The sequence below is a fragment of the Artemia franciscana genome, chromosome 14, assembly GCF_032884065.1.
Source record: "Artemia franciscana chromosome 14, ASM3288406v1, whole genome shotgun sequence".
In the NCBI taxonomy this organism is placed as follows: Eukaryota; Metazoa; Arthropoda; class Branchiopoda; order Anostraca; family Artemiidae; genus Artemia; species Artemia franciscana.
The window spans coordinates 35,808,351-35,822,068 of record NC_088876.1 but is presented as its reverse complement, the minus strand read 5'-3'; the positions used below and the strand labels follow the sequence as shown (position 1 = coordinate 35,822,068).

At 31.8% G+C, this 13,718-nt stretch overlaps 1 protein-coding gene across 1 annotated transcript in view; it reads left to right on the top strand.

The window, feature by feature from the left end:
* The window catches only part of LOC136035786 (voltage-dependent calcium channel type A subunit alpha-1-like), a 192,280-nt gene that overhangs the window by 136,604 nt on the left and 41,958 nt on the right, over positions 1-13,718 (top strand). Inside the window, exon 20 of the mRNA XM_065717760.1 lies at positions 235-338. Coding sequence (XP_065573832.1) covers positions 235-338 — 104 coding nt within the window. The remainder of the gene's footprint in view (positions 1-234; positions 339-13,718) is intronic.

Genomic DNA, 13,718 nt, shown 5'->3' with positions numbered 1-13,718 from the left:
CTTTTTGGTAATGGTTACCCCATTCCTTTTGTCAATAATATATTTAACCGTAGACTAAAAGGTCATACCCGTAGAATAGAAGATGTATCACAATGTGAGGCTCCTTTGAATTATTATTTTCCAACTAAACCATAGGTGTTTTTTAGAGCTTTATTGTAAACTAAAGTTGAACAATGTGAGTTTATATTTAATTTCTTTTCATAAACCAGCTTTTTCAATGAGAGATTTTTTTAGAATTATCAAATGGTAAGCTCACAGTCGGAAAAATTTATGCAGGCCTTCTCATTCTGGAAAACTGGCGAACAACTCGGTTTGGACAGATTGAATCAACAGCACCGGTATGTATTTTTGTTTGACCATTATTGTAAGGACAATAATAATTGAAAAGGAAATTTAGAACAAATAAATAATAATATTAACAAATATAGCTAAACAAAAATTGAGAATAACTGGAGAATGCATGTGAATGGTAGCTGTTTAAACAGTGTATTGTATCAATATGACAAATATGAATACATTATTTTTTTAATTACTGTTAAAAATTGGACAACAGAAGAATTCTAATGATCATTTTAGTACTCTACGTAGATGTTACCGTGAATGTCCGAAATCTAGTTAATGTCCACATTTACCGGTGAATTTTGGAAAGTGCAAAATTCTTGTATTTTTTTAAGCCATGAAAAAATGTATACATAATATCAAATCTATAAAAAAAATTAATATCTAAGGAGTCTAATAAATAAAAAAATATATTTGTATAAGAATTTTTGAAAAAATTTTAATATTTAAATTTTTCTATGATACAAACAAGCAACATTATATCAGTTTTCTTATGAACGGCTTTTACCATATTGAAAAACGGTTTGTTAATACAATTTTTATACGGACTTCATATTCAAAAAAGCTGTTTTGAAAGTTTTGAAAAAGCTGTTATTTCACTGTTCCTTTCGTCTTTATTATTTCAAAATAACATCATGTGCAATACATAAATAATATGTCATAAATTTAAAATCTTCTGGGTTTATAAAATAATACCAATTAAGGAACTTTACAAATTCTTTTCTTTGATAAAGAAGATGTTTACTTTTTGCTTTTTTATAATCATCGTTGCAAATTAAACAAAATTAGAAGATCTGTTAAAGAAAGTTTAGCCAAAATAGTTACATTGAACTTAAAAAAGAATTTCTTTTAATATTTTTGTTAAAACAGCGTTACGATGTGGTTTTTTCTGTTGTGTTAAGCAAAATGGCATTTTAATGCTAATTCTTTTTTTTACTAAAAATATAATCTTTGTCTCTATGGAAAGATGTTCACAGCTTTCTTTTAGTACTTAACAGCTTGACTCATGAGGGTTTGATTCTTAGTATGTTAACGCACCATGGAGCGATCTTACCTTCGCCAAGACTCGTTCATTAGAAGAAGAGTCATATAATTGAAAAGAATGTCAATACTAATATTATCTTATCTTGAGTTTTGTTTTTATTGGTTGGATGGCGATTAACGATAATAAAGATTATTTTATTTTGGGCAATATCGTGAGTAAGGTGAATAGTATACTTTAAGTAAAATAGAAAATGATTTTATTTTATTTTCTTATTCATTAAAGTATTCTCTTATAGGTTTAAGATCTTTTAAGCTTAGGATGCTTACAGCACTTACTATAGAAACAAAACTTAAATTAATTAGATTATTCTTATTATTACACTGAAAGAAATGCCAAGTGACGCCAAACGTAAGATGGTGTTTATGTTTTTTACCGACACTAGAACCAGTTCCCAGTTTTATGGGAACTGGCCCAGCTCCAAATGGGTACCTGGAGAAATCTGGAGAAGGTAAACAGGAAGGGTGTGCGAAATCACAGGATGGTTGGCCCCCAACCCCCCATTGCACTTCCTGGCTGAAGGGCCAAGAAACTGGAGATCAGCATCGTCGGTAGGGGACTGTAAAGTCTAATGCCGTATCCTTTACCTTCCCCTTTACCATACTCTTTGAAGCGGACAAATACGCTAAAATAGTTCCTATTTCTTTCACCACATCAGCAGGTAAAGAAATCTAAAAATGCATATCAGATATCTAAAATTTCTAGCTGCTATTCCTTTATATATAATAATTCATATTTAGTAATGTTTATCAGAGTATTATATAGAATCCATTTATACTTAAGTTATCTCCCTCTCATGAGTCATGCTTTAAGGTTTAGTGCTATGTCTCACTTCGCTATTTAGTGGAATAGTTTTATACGAAAATATATGCCTAATTGTGCCGTGTTTATTATTGTGGCACAATTGTGTAATGTCGATGTGCAATGTTGAAATATGTATGTTTAAGCCTTTTCTTACTTAGAGGTATAGTTTGTAGAGGGAAATGTTTGTTTAATTGTGTAGTGTGCAGTTGCGCAACTCTGCAATATTATTGTTGAATGTATAATTGTATTTTTTCAGCATTTTGTGTAGCTAAGATAAAAACGTAATTGCAAGTATATTTACGCACCGAAGATAAATTTTTTTATATATTTTCCAACATAAAACGTAAATAATGAAATGGTTTCTTTGACTTTTTTTCTTTTACTGTTTAAGTATAGACTGGAAAAAACACACAATGTCATTCAACTATGAAAACAGCTAAAAAATTTTGTTCAATAATATCTCAAAACAAGTATATGAGACATAAATCAATTGTACAAAAATTGCAAGATATCTATGAATATACATATAAATATGAAATTAAAATATGCAATATAAAACTGAAATCATATAAAGACAAAATTAGATAATTTTCATAAGGTACTGTAGATTTCACAATACAATATACATTCCTTATACAATATAACAGTAAGTTGCGTGCAAAAACTATAAAGAATTTAAATATTGCATTTCCTGTTTGAAAAATCCCTCGTAAATTGCAGTATTTCGATTTTAACTATTTTTTATTCAAGAAGAATAAAAAATTAACCTAGTTCAGCAGGTTATATGCATCATAGACATAACTTTTAGTTGAAAGAGTCTTACACCTGATAAGATTTTTTGAATTTGGAGTTGGGACAGGAGGGGGTAGAGGTAACTTATAAGTAGTAAAACTTTCTAGTAACTGATAAATAGCTTCTAAAACTGAATATTTGGTCGCATACTAAACATATTAATAAATAAAATAAATATATTAAATAAATAAATACATGAATAAATGGATTAGTAATGTTGAGCTTTGTCTGTTTTTTGTTTAAATTTCCAACAATTTTTATCTAGAAGTAGCTGAAAGTTATTAAAAATTCCTAGGTCAATAGCCTACAGAACTGTAACTAGTCTAGATGAAAAAAGTGTGTCTTATCTTAGCTAATGTGAAATATAAATTGGTTGAACTTCGTTTTCCAAGAATAATTATATTAAATAATTTTATATAAATGTTGGTCGGTTCTTTGCCCCTAATATCTACAAACTCAATTTAAGTCCCCTTATACCCTACCCCAAAATAACTCCTGCAAGTTCTATTTGGCCCAGTGTGTCACGGCCTTTGCCACCAATATTTTATATATAAATATATCTTTTAAGAGGACGGGTCCCCAAGTGGACATTACAATAATGATGAACTGCTAATACTCTCTTCTTAACCCTATCAGGGCTAAGGAAAAATAATCAACACAATCGTAGAAAATAACTCACTTTTATCACCAATGTGAGCTTCGATATAAACTCGCTGAACTCTATACGGGAACTAAACTAGGCAAAGTATATACGGAAAAAAGGTAAATTTACCTCTTTTGCCATCATGTAACGCCATGGGTCAATAAAGTCTATGGAGCCCTGAAATTTATTTTGTTTTACCCATAAATTATATTTCGGTCTTAAGATTGAGCTAGCCCTTGAAAAGAGTCAAATAAACTTCAAAATAAACCGATTTATTCCATATTGCAAAATTTTAACGTTGAAAACAGGATAGGCTCTACGAGAGTTTAACATATAAATAAAATTATATTATAGGTAACCCCAAGCCCCAATCTAGAGGGCAAGATCCCGAGTGACACGTCTGGGGAGTGACAAATCAAGATTAAATTATAATATTTTTGGGCAAAATTTGTAATATTTACAGTTTTAATGGTACGGCAGGGGGCGACAAAGTCTATATTTCCCCCTTCCTGAAAAAGACTAACTTCGGTTCTGTACAGTCCCAACAGAAATGGGCTTTTGTCCATGATTCTCTTATTTCCCCCATTCGGGAAGGGGAAGGCGTCATTTTTGTTTCTTATTGCTTACTTTCTCACTGCTTAGAAACTTTGTATAAAGTAACTTAGTAAATAAAATTGTTCCCTTTTATTGTTACAACTATCTTTTCACTAAAAAACAGTATAAACATATAAATATTTTTTTTTCACACATATAGCACTTAAAAAAAGTCTTTTAGTCAAAAAAACATTATTTAAAAGTTGATTATTTGTCACTTTTGCAAAAAGACTAAGGACATGAGGAGTCTTTTTTAGATTCATAGGGATGCGTAAACTATTAATAAGATACAATTATTACCATAGCTTTTTTTACTAACTAAGTCGATTTTTTACCAATATTTGTTCATGTTGGTGTTATTTTAGTCAGTATATAACGTTTAATCTAGAGTAGCTTTTAGACAAGCTTTTTTTTAGTTCATTGAGTCGTTTAGTTCATTGTGTCGTTTAGTGTCGTTTAGTTAGTGCCGTTAGTGTCGTTTAGTGTCGTTTAGTGCAAAATATGTGTAAAACACATGAGACGCTGTTTTCAATTTCAGGCAAAAAGTGGATTCATGGATCCGGTAGAGATTTTTCTTTTAGTTTTTTTTTATACCTTTTGTTAGTTTTTTTTTACCTTCTCATGCTTTTTCTTGGTAAAATATGGTTCTAACTTTTGTGTCGAATTTTAGTCTGTCAATTGAACTTTTGTGACTCGTAGTTTGTCTTTGAGCAGAATTTACTTGTTTTAATTGACCGAAGTTTCAAAAATAAGTCCGATTTTATGCGCGGAGATGTTTAAGTTAATTATCCGGGACAGATTTTCACAAGGATTGAATTGTCTAGAGGATATTTCTGTGGGGGAGGGATTTTTCCCTGGAGGTGGAGCCAGATTTTTTTGGCATTAAAAAAAAACATCGCAAATTAAACAAAAAAAAACAAGTTTTTTCGAACTGGAAGTAAAGAGTAGCTTTAGAACTTAAAACGAACAGAAATTGTTGCTTATATCAGGGGAGGTCGACCCCACTTCAACATTACACTCTCTACGCTAAAGTTTGAATCTTGACCCAACTCATTAAGAAGGAAGCTTGAAACACAAGGGACGTTTATTTAGAACAATAAGAAACTTATTGAAAGTGCCAGAAAACTTTATCGTCAAGAGCGAGATGTTGACGTGAGGGCACTCCCACCCCCATACGTAATGATTTATGTTCGCTTTAAGTTTTAAATTTTTCAGTTGCAAAAAATGTTTTTTTTTATTACTTGATAATCGTTTAAAATCATCATAAAACTGCCTAAAATTAAAGATGTGGAATTGAAATATACATTCTCTGATAAAGCAGTAAATGCTTTTTACGAAAGTTCATTAGCTTATTTTCAATACTTCTTTATTGATCCTCTTGTAATACCATTTCGTTTCTATTGACCTATGTTGACTTTTTTTAAACCTTAGTATAAGCTTACGCAACGGAAACTACTATATAGGCTCGATTCAACTTAGTACTGCACACGTTGCGGACAAAATTTGCCCCATAGAGTTAGGGGGATTTGCTAAGATAAAGAATCAGCCTATCTCGTTCATTATAAAATTTTTACAAATTTTTTGTGGCCAAACTATTTAGAACGGATTGGGCGGTCTTACTATAACTTGTAGAGCTTGTATAAGCGATCCAAATAAACAACAGAAAACTAAAGCCGACATATACTTTCCCTAAAATCCTAAAAAAAATCTTGTAAATTCTCTTGTTTTGTGCTGGAGATGGATGTATTTAGTTTTAGAGAAACTTATATCTTTAAAAGGGCAAATTTTGTTTTTCCAGATTTTCCTTTTAAAATTCAGGAAAAGGTTGTCCCTAAAAACATTCTAGTACACCTGCTATGAAAATGCCCAGAATGACCTCAAAAGAAATGTCATTTGATTAATTTGACAGCCCATCGAATCTTCTGTGGCGCAACTCACTTTGTGGTGCAGCCGACTTTCATTGTCTTTTCAATCAACTTTCAAATTCTGAATAGGCTTTCAATGATGAGTCCCATTAGTCCCTAATGAGAACTCGCTCATGAACCCTTTCCTTTTGAGAGAGACTGTCGCTTTTGTGGCTCAAAAAATGATGTTTAAGTATTGATTCATCTTAAATATCGTAACGTCAAACCATCAGTTGTTTGAGCCAGTTATTTTAAATGAATCAGGTATGGAATTATATTTCTAAAAAACAAAAACAAAATCTATGAAAGATAGCAATTGACATTTTAGTTTAATATCTAAAAATCAGCTTAACTCATTTGTTTTTAGCAAAATAAACTGATAGGTCTTTTTTCTAATAAGCTGTTTTTATCCTGAAACTCTAAAACAGTTTTCCGGTGCTCTCTAATAGAGATTTATGAACTTATCTCACCTCACGATGCAGTGTTGTTGTGTTCGAAATAAAGTTGCATTAAAAGCAAAACAAATGCGGCACATCGAACCCCAAAAGATTGAGATAATTTCAGGGGTACAAATTCATTAAAACATAGGGGGGTGTTTTTTTCGATTTTATTTTAAAGAAAATACAAAAAAAGATTCTTATCAATTTTTAGAGGAAAAAGAGGATGATTTTTTCCGTTTTTTAACATAATACTAAAGGAGCTATTTTAGGCAACCTAAGGAAGCAATAGCACTCCACCTCCACCCCCCTTCACTGAGTGTGCTGTCCCTGACTGATTGCTTTGTCTAATAAGATTCAAATTCTAATAAAAGAAAGCAAAGAAAAATTGTTGAAAATCACACGTTGCTAGATGAAAGACCATGCTTAGCAAACAGAATTAAAATGAAATAGATCATTTTCTTAATGCAACATTTTATTTTTTTGCTCATTTTGTTATTCTTATTCATGATTTTTCCTGACCGATTAGTTTTATTTTCGAAACTGTCATGGGCTTATTATATTGTTTAATTACATTAAACAAATAAATATACTAACCTTCGTCCGAGGCTAAGAAATTCTCGAAGAAGCATCATTTTCTTAGTACTGGTTGCAAATGGATTCTTTGTCCATTCCCCAAAATCTTTAAGCTTTCGGCGTGCCCTTCTGTTGAAAAAAAATTGTAATGAGGTAAATTCTGCTCACCGTCATTGTAATTACTGTTTCGGACCCTATTTTATTGAGTTTTCAGGTTTGTGCTTTTAGATGTTTCTAGAACACACTAGAACACTAGCTGTTACAACCTCAGCTGGGTTACTGTTGCATGTATCCGGTAAGATACTACAGACATAATCTTACAGCTATCGTGTTGGCGCATAATGGCATCAAATCATTTTTTTTTATCCAAAAAACGCTTAATTTGAATGCGTTCAGTACCCTCTTAATAAATTCTTACAACGAGCCACAAACAGAAATCAGTGTCTTTCATAAGGTCAATTGGTAAATTACCAATATAAATTTTATAACTATAACTTTTGACTCTTTCCAAGTTTATTTTTGCTGAGTGTGTATCGCAGACTAAAGGTATATAACATAATCATCCAACTGAACAATCTTTCGCTAACCAATAAATTGGTGCTTTGTCTTCATTTCCTTTCGAAAAGTTTACCGGAATGATTCTTGTTAAAAGGAAGTTGATTCATAACATTTGATCATTACAATATGAAAAATGAACAATAATTGAAAAGAAGTGAATTGAATAAATGGTTGAATAAAATGAAAAAGAAAATAATTAAGTTGATCTTTTGAAACTGTGATTAATGGTCAGTTTAATCCAATAATCGTTTAGTAGATTATTGAGTATTAAACATGAATTAATCGTTTCAATAAATTCATTGCTTTTAACCAATGATACACTGTCTTCCAACAAACTTCAAGATATATACTGTCATACAAGATTCAAATGTCATGAAACTTAACACACATACTGTCTTCCAACATAAGCCTCCGGCCTCACAAAAACCTTAGAGGTTTGTTTTGAGTAACATTTGTCGCACTATGCAGCTAGAAAATGCAAGTTAATTTTCAAAACGGTAATGAGTATATATTCTCATGGGGGGGGGGCGTCTTAAAATAACATACATTTTGTATTCCACAACTGCTACAGAAGCTGTCGTGCCATATCCAATGGCACGTCGGCTAACGACAAAAATATTTTCAGTTGGGCGAACTGCCAGACAGGATTGCCACCCCTTGTGATTTTTCACAATTTCTAGCGATTGTTTTAATCTCTTAAAGAAAAATCACTAAATTTGCGAATAAATTACTAGATTATTGAAACAAAATCACTAAATCAACCAGAAAATTGCCCAAGTCTAGTGATTTGTTTTGTCACCGGGTGGCAACTCTGCTGCCAGCCTGAAAAATTGTTTTTATATTTCAAACTTCTTGTTTAAAAGATGTAAAATTTATTTGAAAATACTTAGAAGAGTCGTTTGGTTGGGGGCAAGGGGACACTTGCCCCCCCCCCAATAATGTGGAGAAAAAATTATAATGTATCCCATTACGCTTGAATATCTGAATATGGACCCCTATTACCTCCCCCTAGTAAAAATTCTGAAGATTCGTCGCGGGAAATACTGATATAGTAGGCTATATGTATGCTATTGACAATATTCTGGGACGAGTAAAATTCCCATATTTTGGTCTTCTATGAAAAAAAAAAGTTTTCATTTGGGCTAACTTCCAACCGTCGAAGTAGTTTTTAGAGTAAATAAAAACTTTCTGTTTGAAAGACATATTATTTACAACACACAACTGATCAGTATTGCCAACCGTGAAAAAACTTCACTGGATTCTATTAATGTTTTTTCAATTATGTAGTGATTTCTATGCTGATTTAGTTATTTTTTATTCAGGCAATATAAAAAATTGCTAGAAATAGTGATAAATCATTAGGGGTGGCAACTCTGTACTGATAAAATAGAGAATTAGTATTATTCTGACAGCAGTCAAACTGCACTTAGCTGGCAGATTTTAGGTCGTCCACTAAAAAAAAATTCATTTGGGCAAACTCCCGATCGGCAAATTTTTTTTTTACATTAGAAGAGAAGCCTTCTTAAAAAGAAGCTTTCTGAAACCCTCTATTGAAAAGAAGCTTTCGGTTTAAAAAATTTATGATTGCATGGAAAATACCGGTGTAATATAGCATTACATCTTAAATGGAAATTTAAATGAACTTTTTCGATAAATTTACAAACCGATTTGAGAGCCTTTTTTTGTATATCTGACATACTCGCTGAAATTCAAATGACATCGTCACTAGGTCATTTTTACTTGACCAAATTTGCCATTTTCTGCTAGGATTAGCTTTCAACATTAACCTAACCAACTAGAGTAAAATGAGATAAAACTGCCAATTACAAATCTAACCTATGGGGGACTCATGTTTTTTAAGGAGCGTCGTTCAGCCAAGCGCAGTAATGTAGTATATGCTAGTCAAATGTGATTGGTTTACTTACAGAATATAAATACCGAATATAAATCCATACTATGAGGAATTTTTTTTTTAGGATCATGGTTTCGTCAAGCCCAGTAATAAATAAACTATGCATACCAAAGCGAAGTATAAGCATAGTTATGTTCGTTACAAGCATAGCGAACTATGAGTGGTTTAGCTCCCGAATCTAAATCTAACCAATGAGGGGCAGATGGTTTTGAGGGGTAGGGTCCCGTCTAGTACAGTAATATGCGTATTCCTGCCAATTGTAAGTGGTTCAGCTGCCGACATAAATATGACTAATGAGGGTACATATTTTTTATGAGTAGGCCTATAGTTCCGTTGACTACTATAGTGAAGAATAATAACAGAAGTTTTGATGGTTGTTTTTATCACGTAAATTTCAATTCGAAACTTTATTACCCACTGCGTAGTTCCCTTTATAAGCGTGTGTTCTTACTTGAAATAATCTCCGAATCTTTTTTTCTGAAAAATGGCCTATATGACTTTGAAGGCCATAAAACAAGATCCTTATTAATGAAAATGCCAAAGGAAAGAGATAATTGTTGCGTTTAGGAGCGCATCCCTTTTCAAAAACTGCTTGAGGGTATATTTGTCGAAGGGGAGAATTCTGGTGAAAGCGGAGACTATTTTAGACTCTCAAGTGTGGGGGAGTTAGAATCACAAACACTCTAGGAATTTTTTTTCTTCGTTAATACGACTACTTTCTTGGTTGTTGACTGTTTGACACAAATGATCTATAATTGTAGACACTTTCAATATATCCTTATTAAAAAGGATGCCTTCTGCCTTGAGCTATTATAGCCTGAGATGTCAAGATAATACCCATTAAAATTATGCCGAAGAGACAATTTTCATGGGCCAAATATCCCATTTATTGCTATTTCCAAAATTAAAATCCTCATAAGGACTGTTATTGCCTGCTCTAATCTGAGTGCAGACTTGTAGAATAAGGTTATCAATTAATATTAATATCATTGCCAAAGGAAGATTTTAATTCCCTTTCCTTGAAAGCTGAAAATTTATCAGTTTATCTTAAAAAAAATTGCCTTCATTAAAACATCTAGAAAGTAGGCTTATGTTTATGGCCAACTGGCGGATCCAAGGGACCGGAGAGGGGCCCAGCCCCCAAGATTTTTTCTGACGCCCTCTTATCCTGTTTTTTTGTCAATTTGGTCAATTATGGGTACCATTGTCACCCCCCCCCGAAGATTTAGCTCATTGACGCCCTTGTTTCATTGGGCCTCACCAAGATTTTGCTCTAGATCTGCACCTGTTATGGCCCTTTCTAAATACTAGACGGTGTTGTAGGCAATGGGTAGTTTTTGTTTTTACATGTTTTAATCTGAATGCCATTATGGTCCGTATGTAGCTTTTAGAGCTAAGCCCTCTGGCTCTAGAGCTCTAGAGCTGTTAGAGCTCAGTTTCCTAGAAAACAGACATTCTAGTACCTGTGGCTTTAAGGTATGTGTTGACAATATACTTTAATCTTTCTGCTTTAGCTATATCTAGAGCTTTGCTTTGCTTTGTTTGTGCATGAAGTTGGATATTATACTGTTTGTGTGTAGTGTTTTTAGTGTTGTCGTAATTAAGAGACTCATTTTAATCACAATATATTATTTAGCCAAACACAAAGCCATAAATACGGGAATACTTATCATAAGATGAAAACACTTAAATTTCAATGTAGAAGTATTTAATATGTTTTTTAAACTTTCAAGGTACTTACTTGTTTCCTTAATTTAACCAAGATCCACTCCTCTCAGTGATGACAACTTTAACAAAAAAAAAATTACTTTAAATCTTTGATGTCATCTGCACTTCTTTTTAAAAGAAGTGTAAAATAGCAAATGAGACGGACATGGTTTAAACTATCATATGCTAAAGCAATCTAAAAAAAAAAAAATGCCTTTCCCGTAATATACGACGTCCTCTCACCGCAGGAAGCTTTTATCACGGTTGCCTCTCATACCATTTCAAATCTTTTCCAAGTTGTGGTCCGTCATGTCTCCCACCCTAAAAAAGAAAAATTCATTCACTCTAAGAAAGGAGAATAATGAAAAATAATAATTATTTTGGAAAAACTAATCATCAGTATTTAATAAAAATAATAGAACAAAAAAGCTTTTCTGTCTTTATAACTTTCTTTTATAAAAATAACATAGGATATTATAGGCCTATACAATAATACATAAAAAAAAACATCCAAGAAAGTTGTTGTGATAATTCATTCTAAATTTATTTGTTTTGCCCAGTTCTTTGATCTATCATTCTTTTCACCTCTAGTTTTCTTTTTTATTATTTTACTTTACCTTTTTCTTTTATAATCATATTGGAAGCTTAGATCCTTTATTTGATGAGGTTTAGAACCATCCAGTTGTAAATATTATTTGATAAGATGCAAGTCCGAAGTATGTTTGGTAAGGAAATTTATGAAGAGGCTCTCAGAACACGTATCTGGAAATTATGGAAATAGAAAAAATACTATCCCATTCTAGTATATAAAATGGAAAAGTCTACTAATTTCTACATTGGAAAAGTCTTATAGGCTCTCTCCTATCCATGCTCTCCTAGGCTCTTTACATATCTCTCTCCTCTATTAGCAAAAACGGATGTGCCAAGAAATTGAAAAAAAACGTTGCTTTGTTTTTTTTTTACATGAATTGAAAGTTTTTGTCATCAGCTTTTTATATTGCTGCATTCAAGGTTCACGATGGCCTATATTTGGCAGTGGCAAAGATATAATGTCAGTTCCTTTATAAATGCCTTTCCACGTTATTAAAAAAATAAAAAATAAAAACAAGCGAAGAAAATACCACTAATTTAATACTTCTTTTACTTTGTTTAGAGTAGTCACCTACCTCTGTTTCAAAATCATATTTGAAAAAAACAATGTAGTTTAGAGTCCTGTGGTGGCGCAGTGGATTTAACCTTAGCTTGGTAATATGGGACCCAGAGATCGAATCACGCTGCAGGAATGCACTGCAGGGCCGACGCAGGGACCTTAGTAGTCAAGAAGCGTCGTTAATTCTTAAATAAACAAATAATGTAGTTTAGAAATTATTTTCAGGGTGCGCTTAAAAACAGATATCAGACTATAAATATTTATAAACTATAACGAGAAACCTGATAAAAAAATAAACTAATAGCATGTTTTATGCCAATGTACATATAGTTCATACTACGTCTAGAAAAATCACTTTTCTTCAAAGTGCTCTCCTTTCTAACAAGACATGGATTTTCCTTCAACAGCCGAATCTCTTGTTGTGTAATGAAAAAAGTTTTCATTCTAGTTAAGTTCTGACTAGAAAAATAGTTCCAGTAAATTAAAGCCTCCTATTTGAAAATGTGCACAATACCGATAGAATTTATCTTTTTAATTGCGCTTTGTAGCTGGATGTCACGTCACTTAATGAAAAAATGTTTTAATTTGGGGAATTTCCAACTGGCAAAATATTAAAGTTAATTAAATATAAATGTGTTAATATAATACATATGTTAATTTATATTAATTTAATAATATGTTATTTAATAATATGTTAATGTATATTAATTTACAATGTTAATTTATAAATATAAATGTGTCAATATAAATGGTAAAATATAAAAGTTATTAAAAGCTTCCTGTGTAAAGCTTTATACATACATACTGGATATATTTTCTTATAGAAACTTTAATGTGTATACTTTTCCTGCAACTCCAAAGTTCATGCATGTATTTTCAATATCTTTGGAGAAACACAAAGAAGGGGTATCATTATCATACAGGAGTACCATTCCTATCATATAGACCTTCAATATTATGTATTGTAGAAGCAACTAGCCTCTAATCAAAGATTTAAAAACTTTTAAGAAAATTATTCCATTGATTAAAATTAAACTACTCTCAAATTGGGAGAATGTCATCGAGTTTATATTTGCCTCTTTTCTTTGCAAAGTATACGCGCAAACAGTGAACCTTGAGTAAGTAATAATCATATATTTAAATTATGGAAAAACAAACCTGAAGTCTAGATTTTTGAAAATTCTACTGCAATTGCATTCCAAGTTTTTTTTCTGGAACTCTTACAACACTATTAAAATAAGTCATAAATTCGTCTGTGTA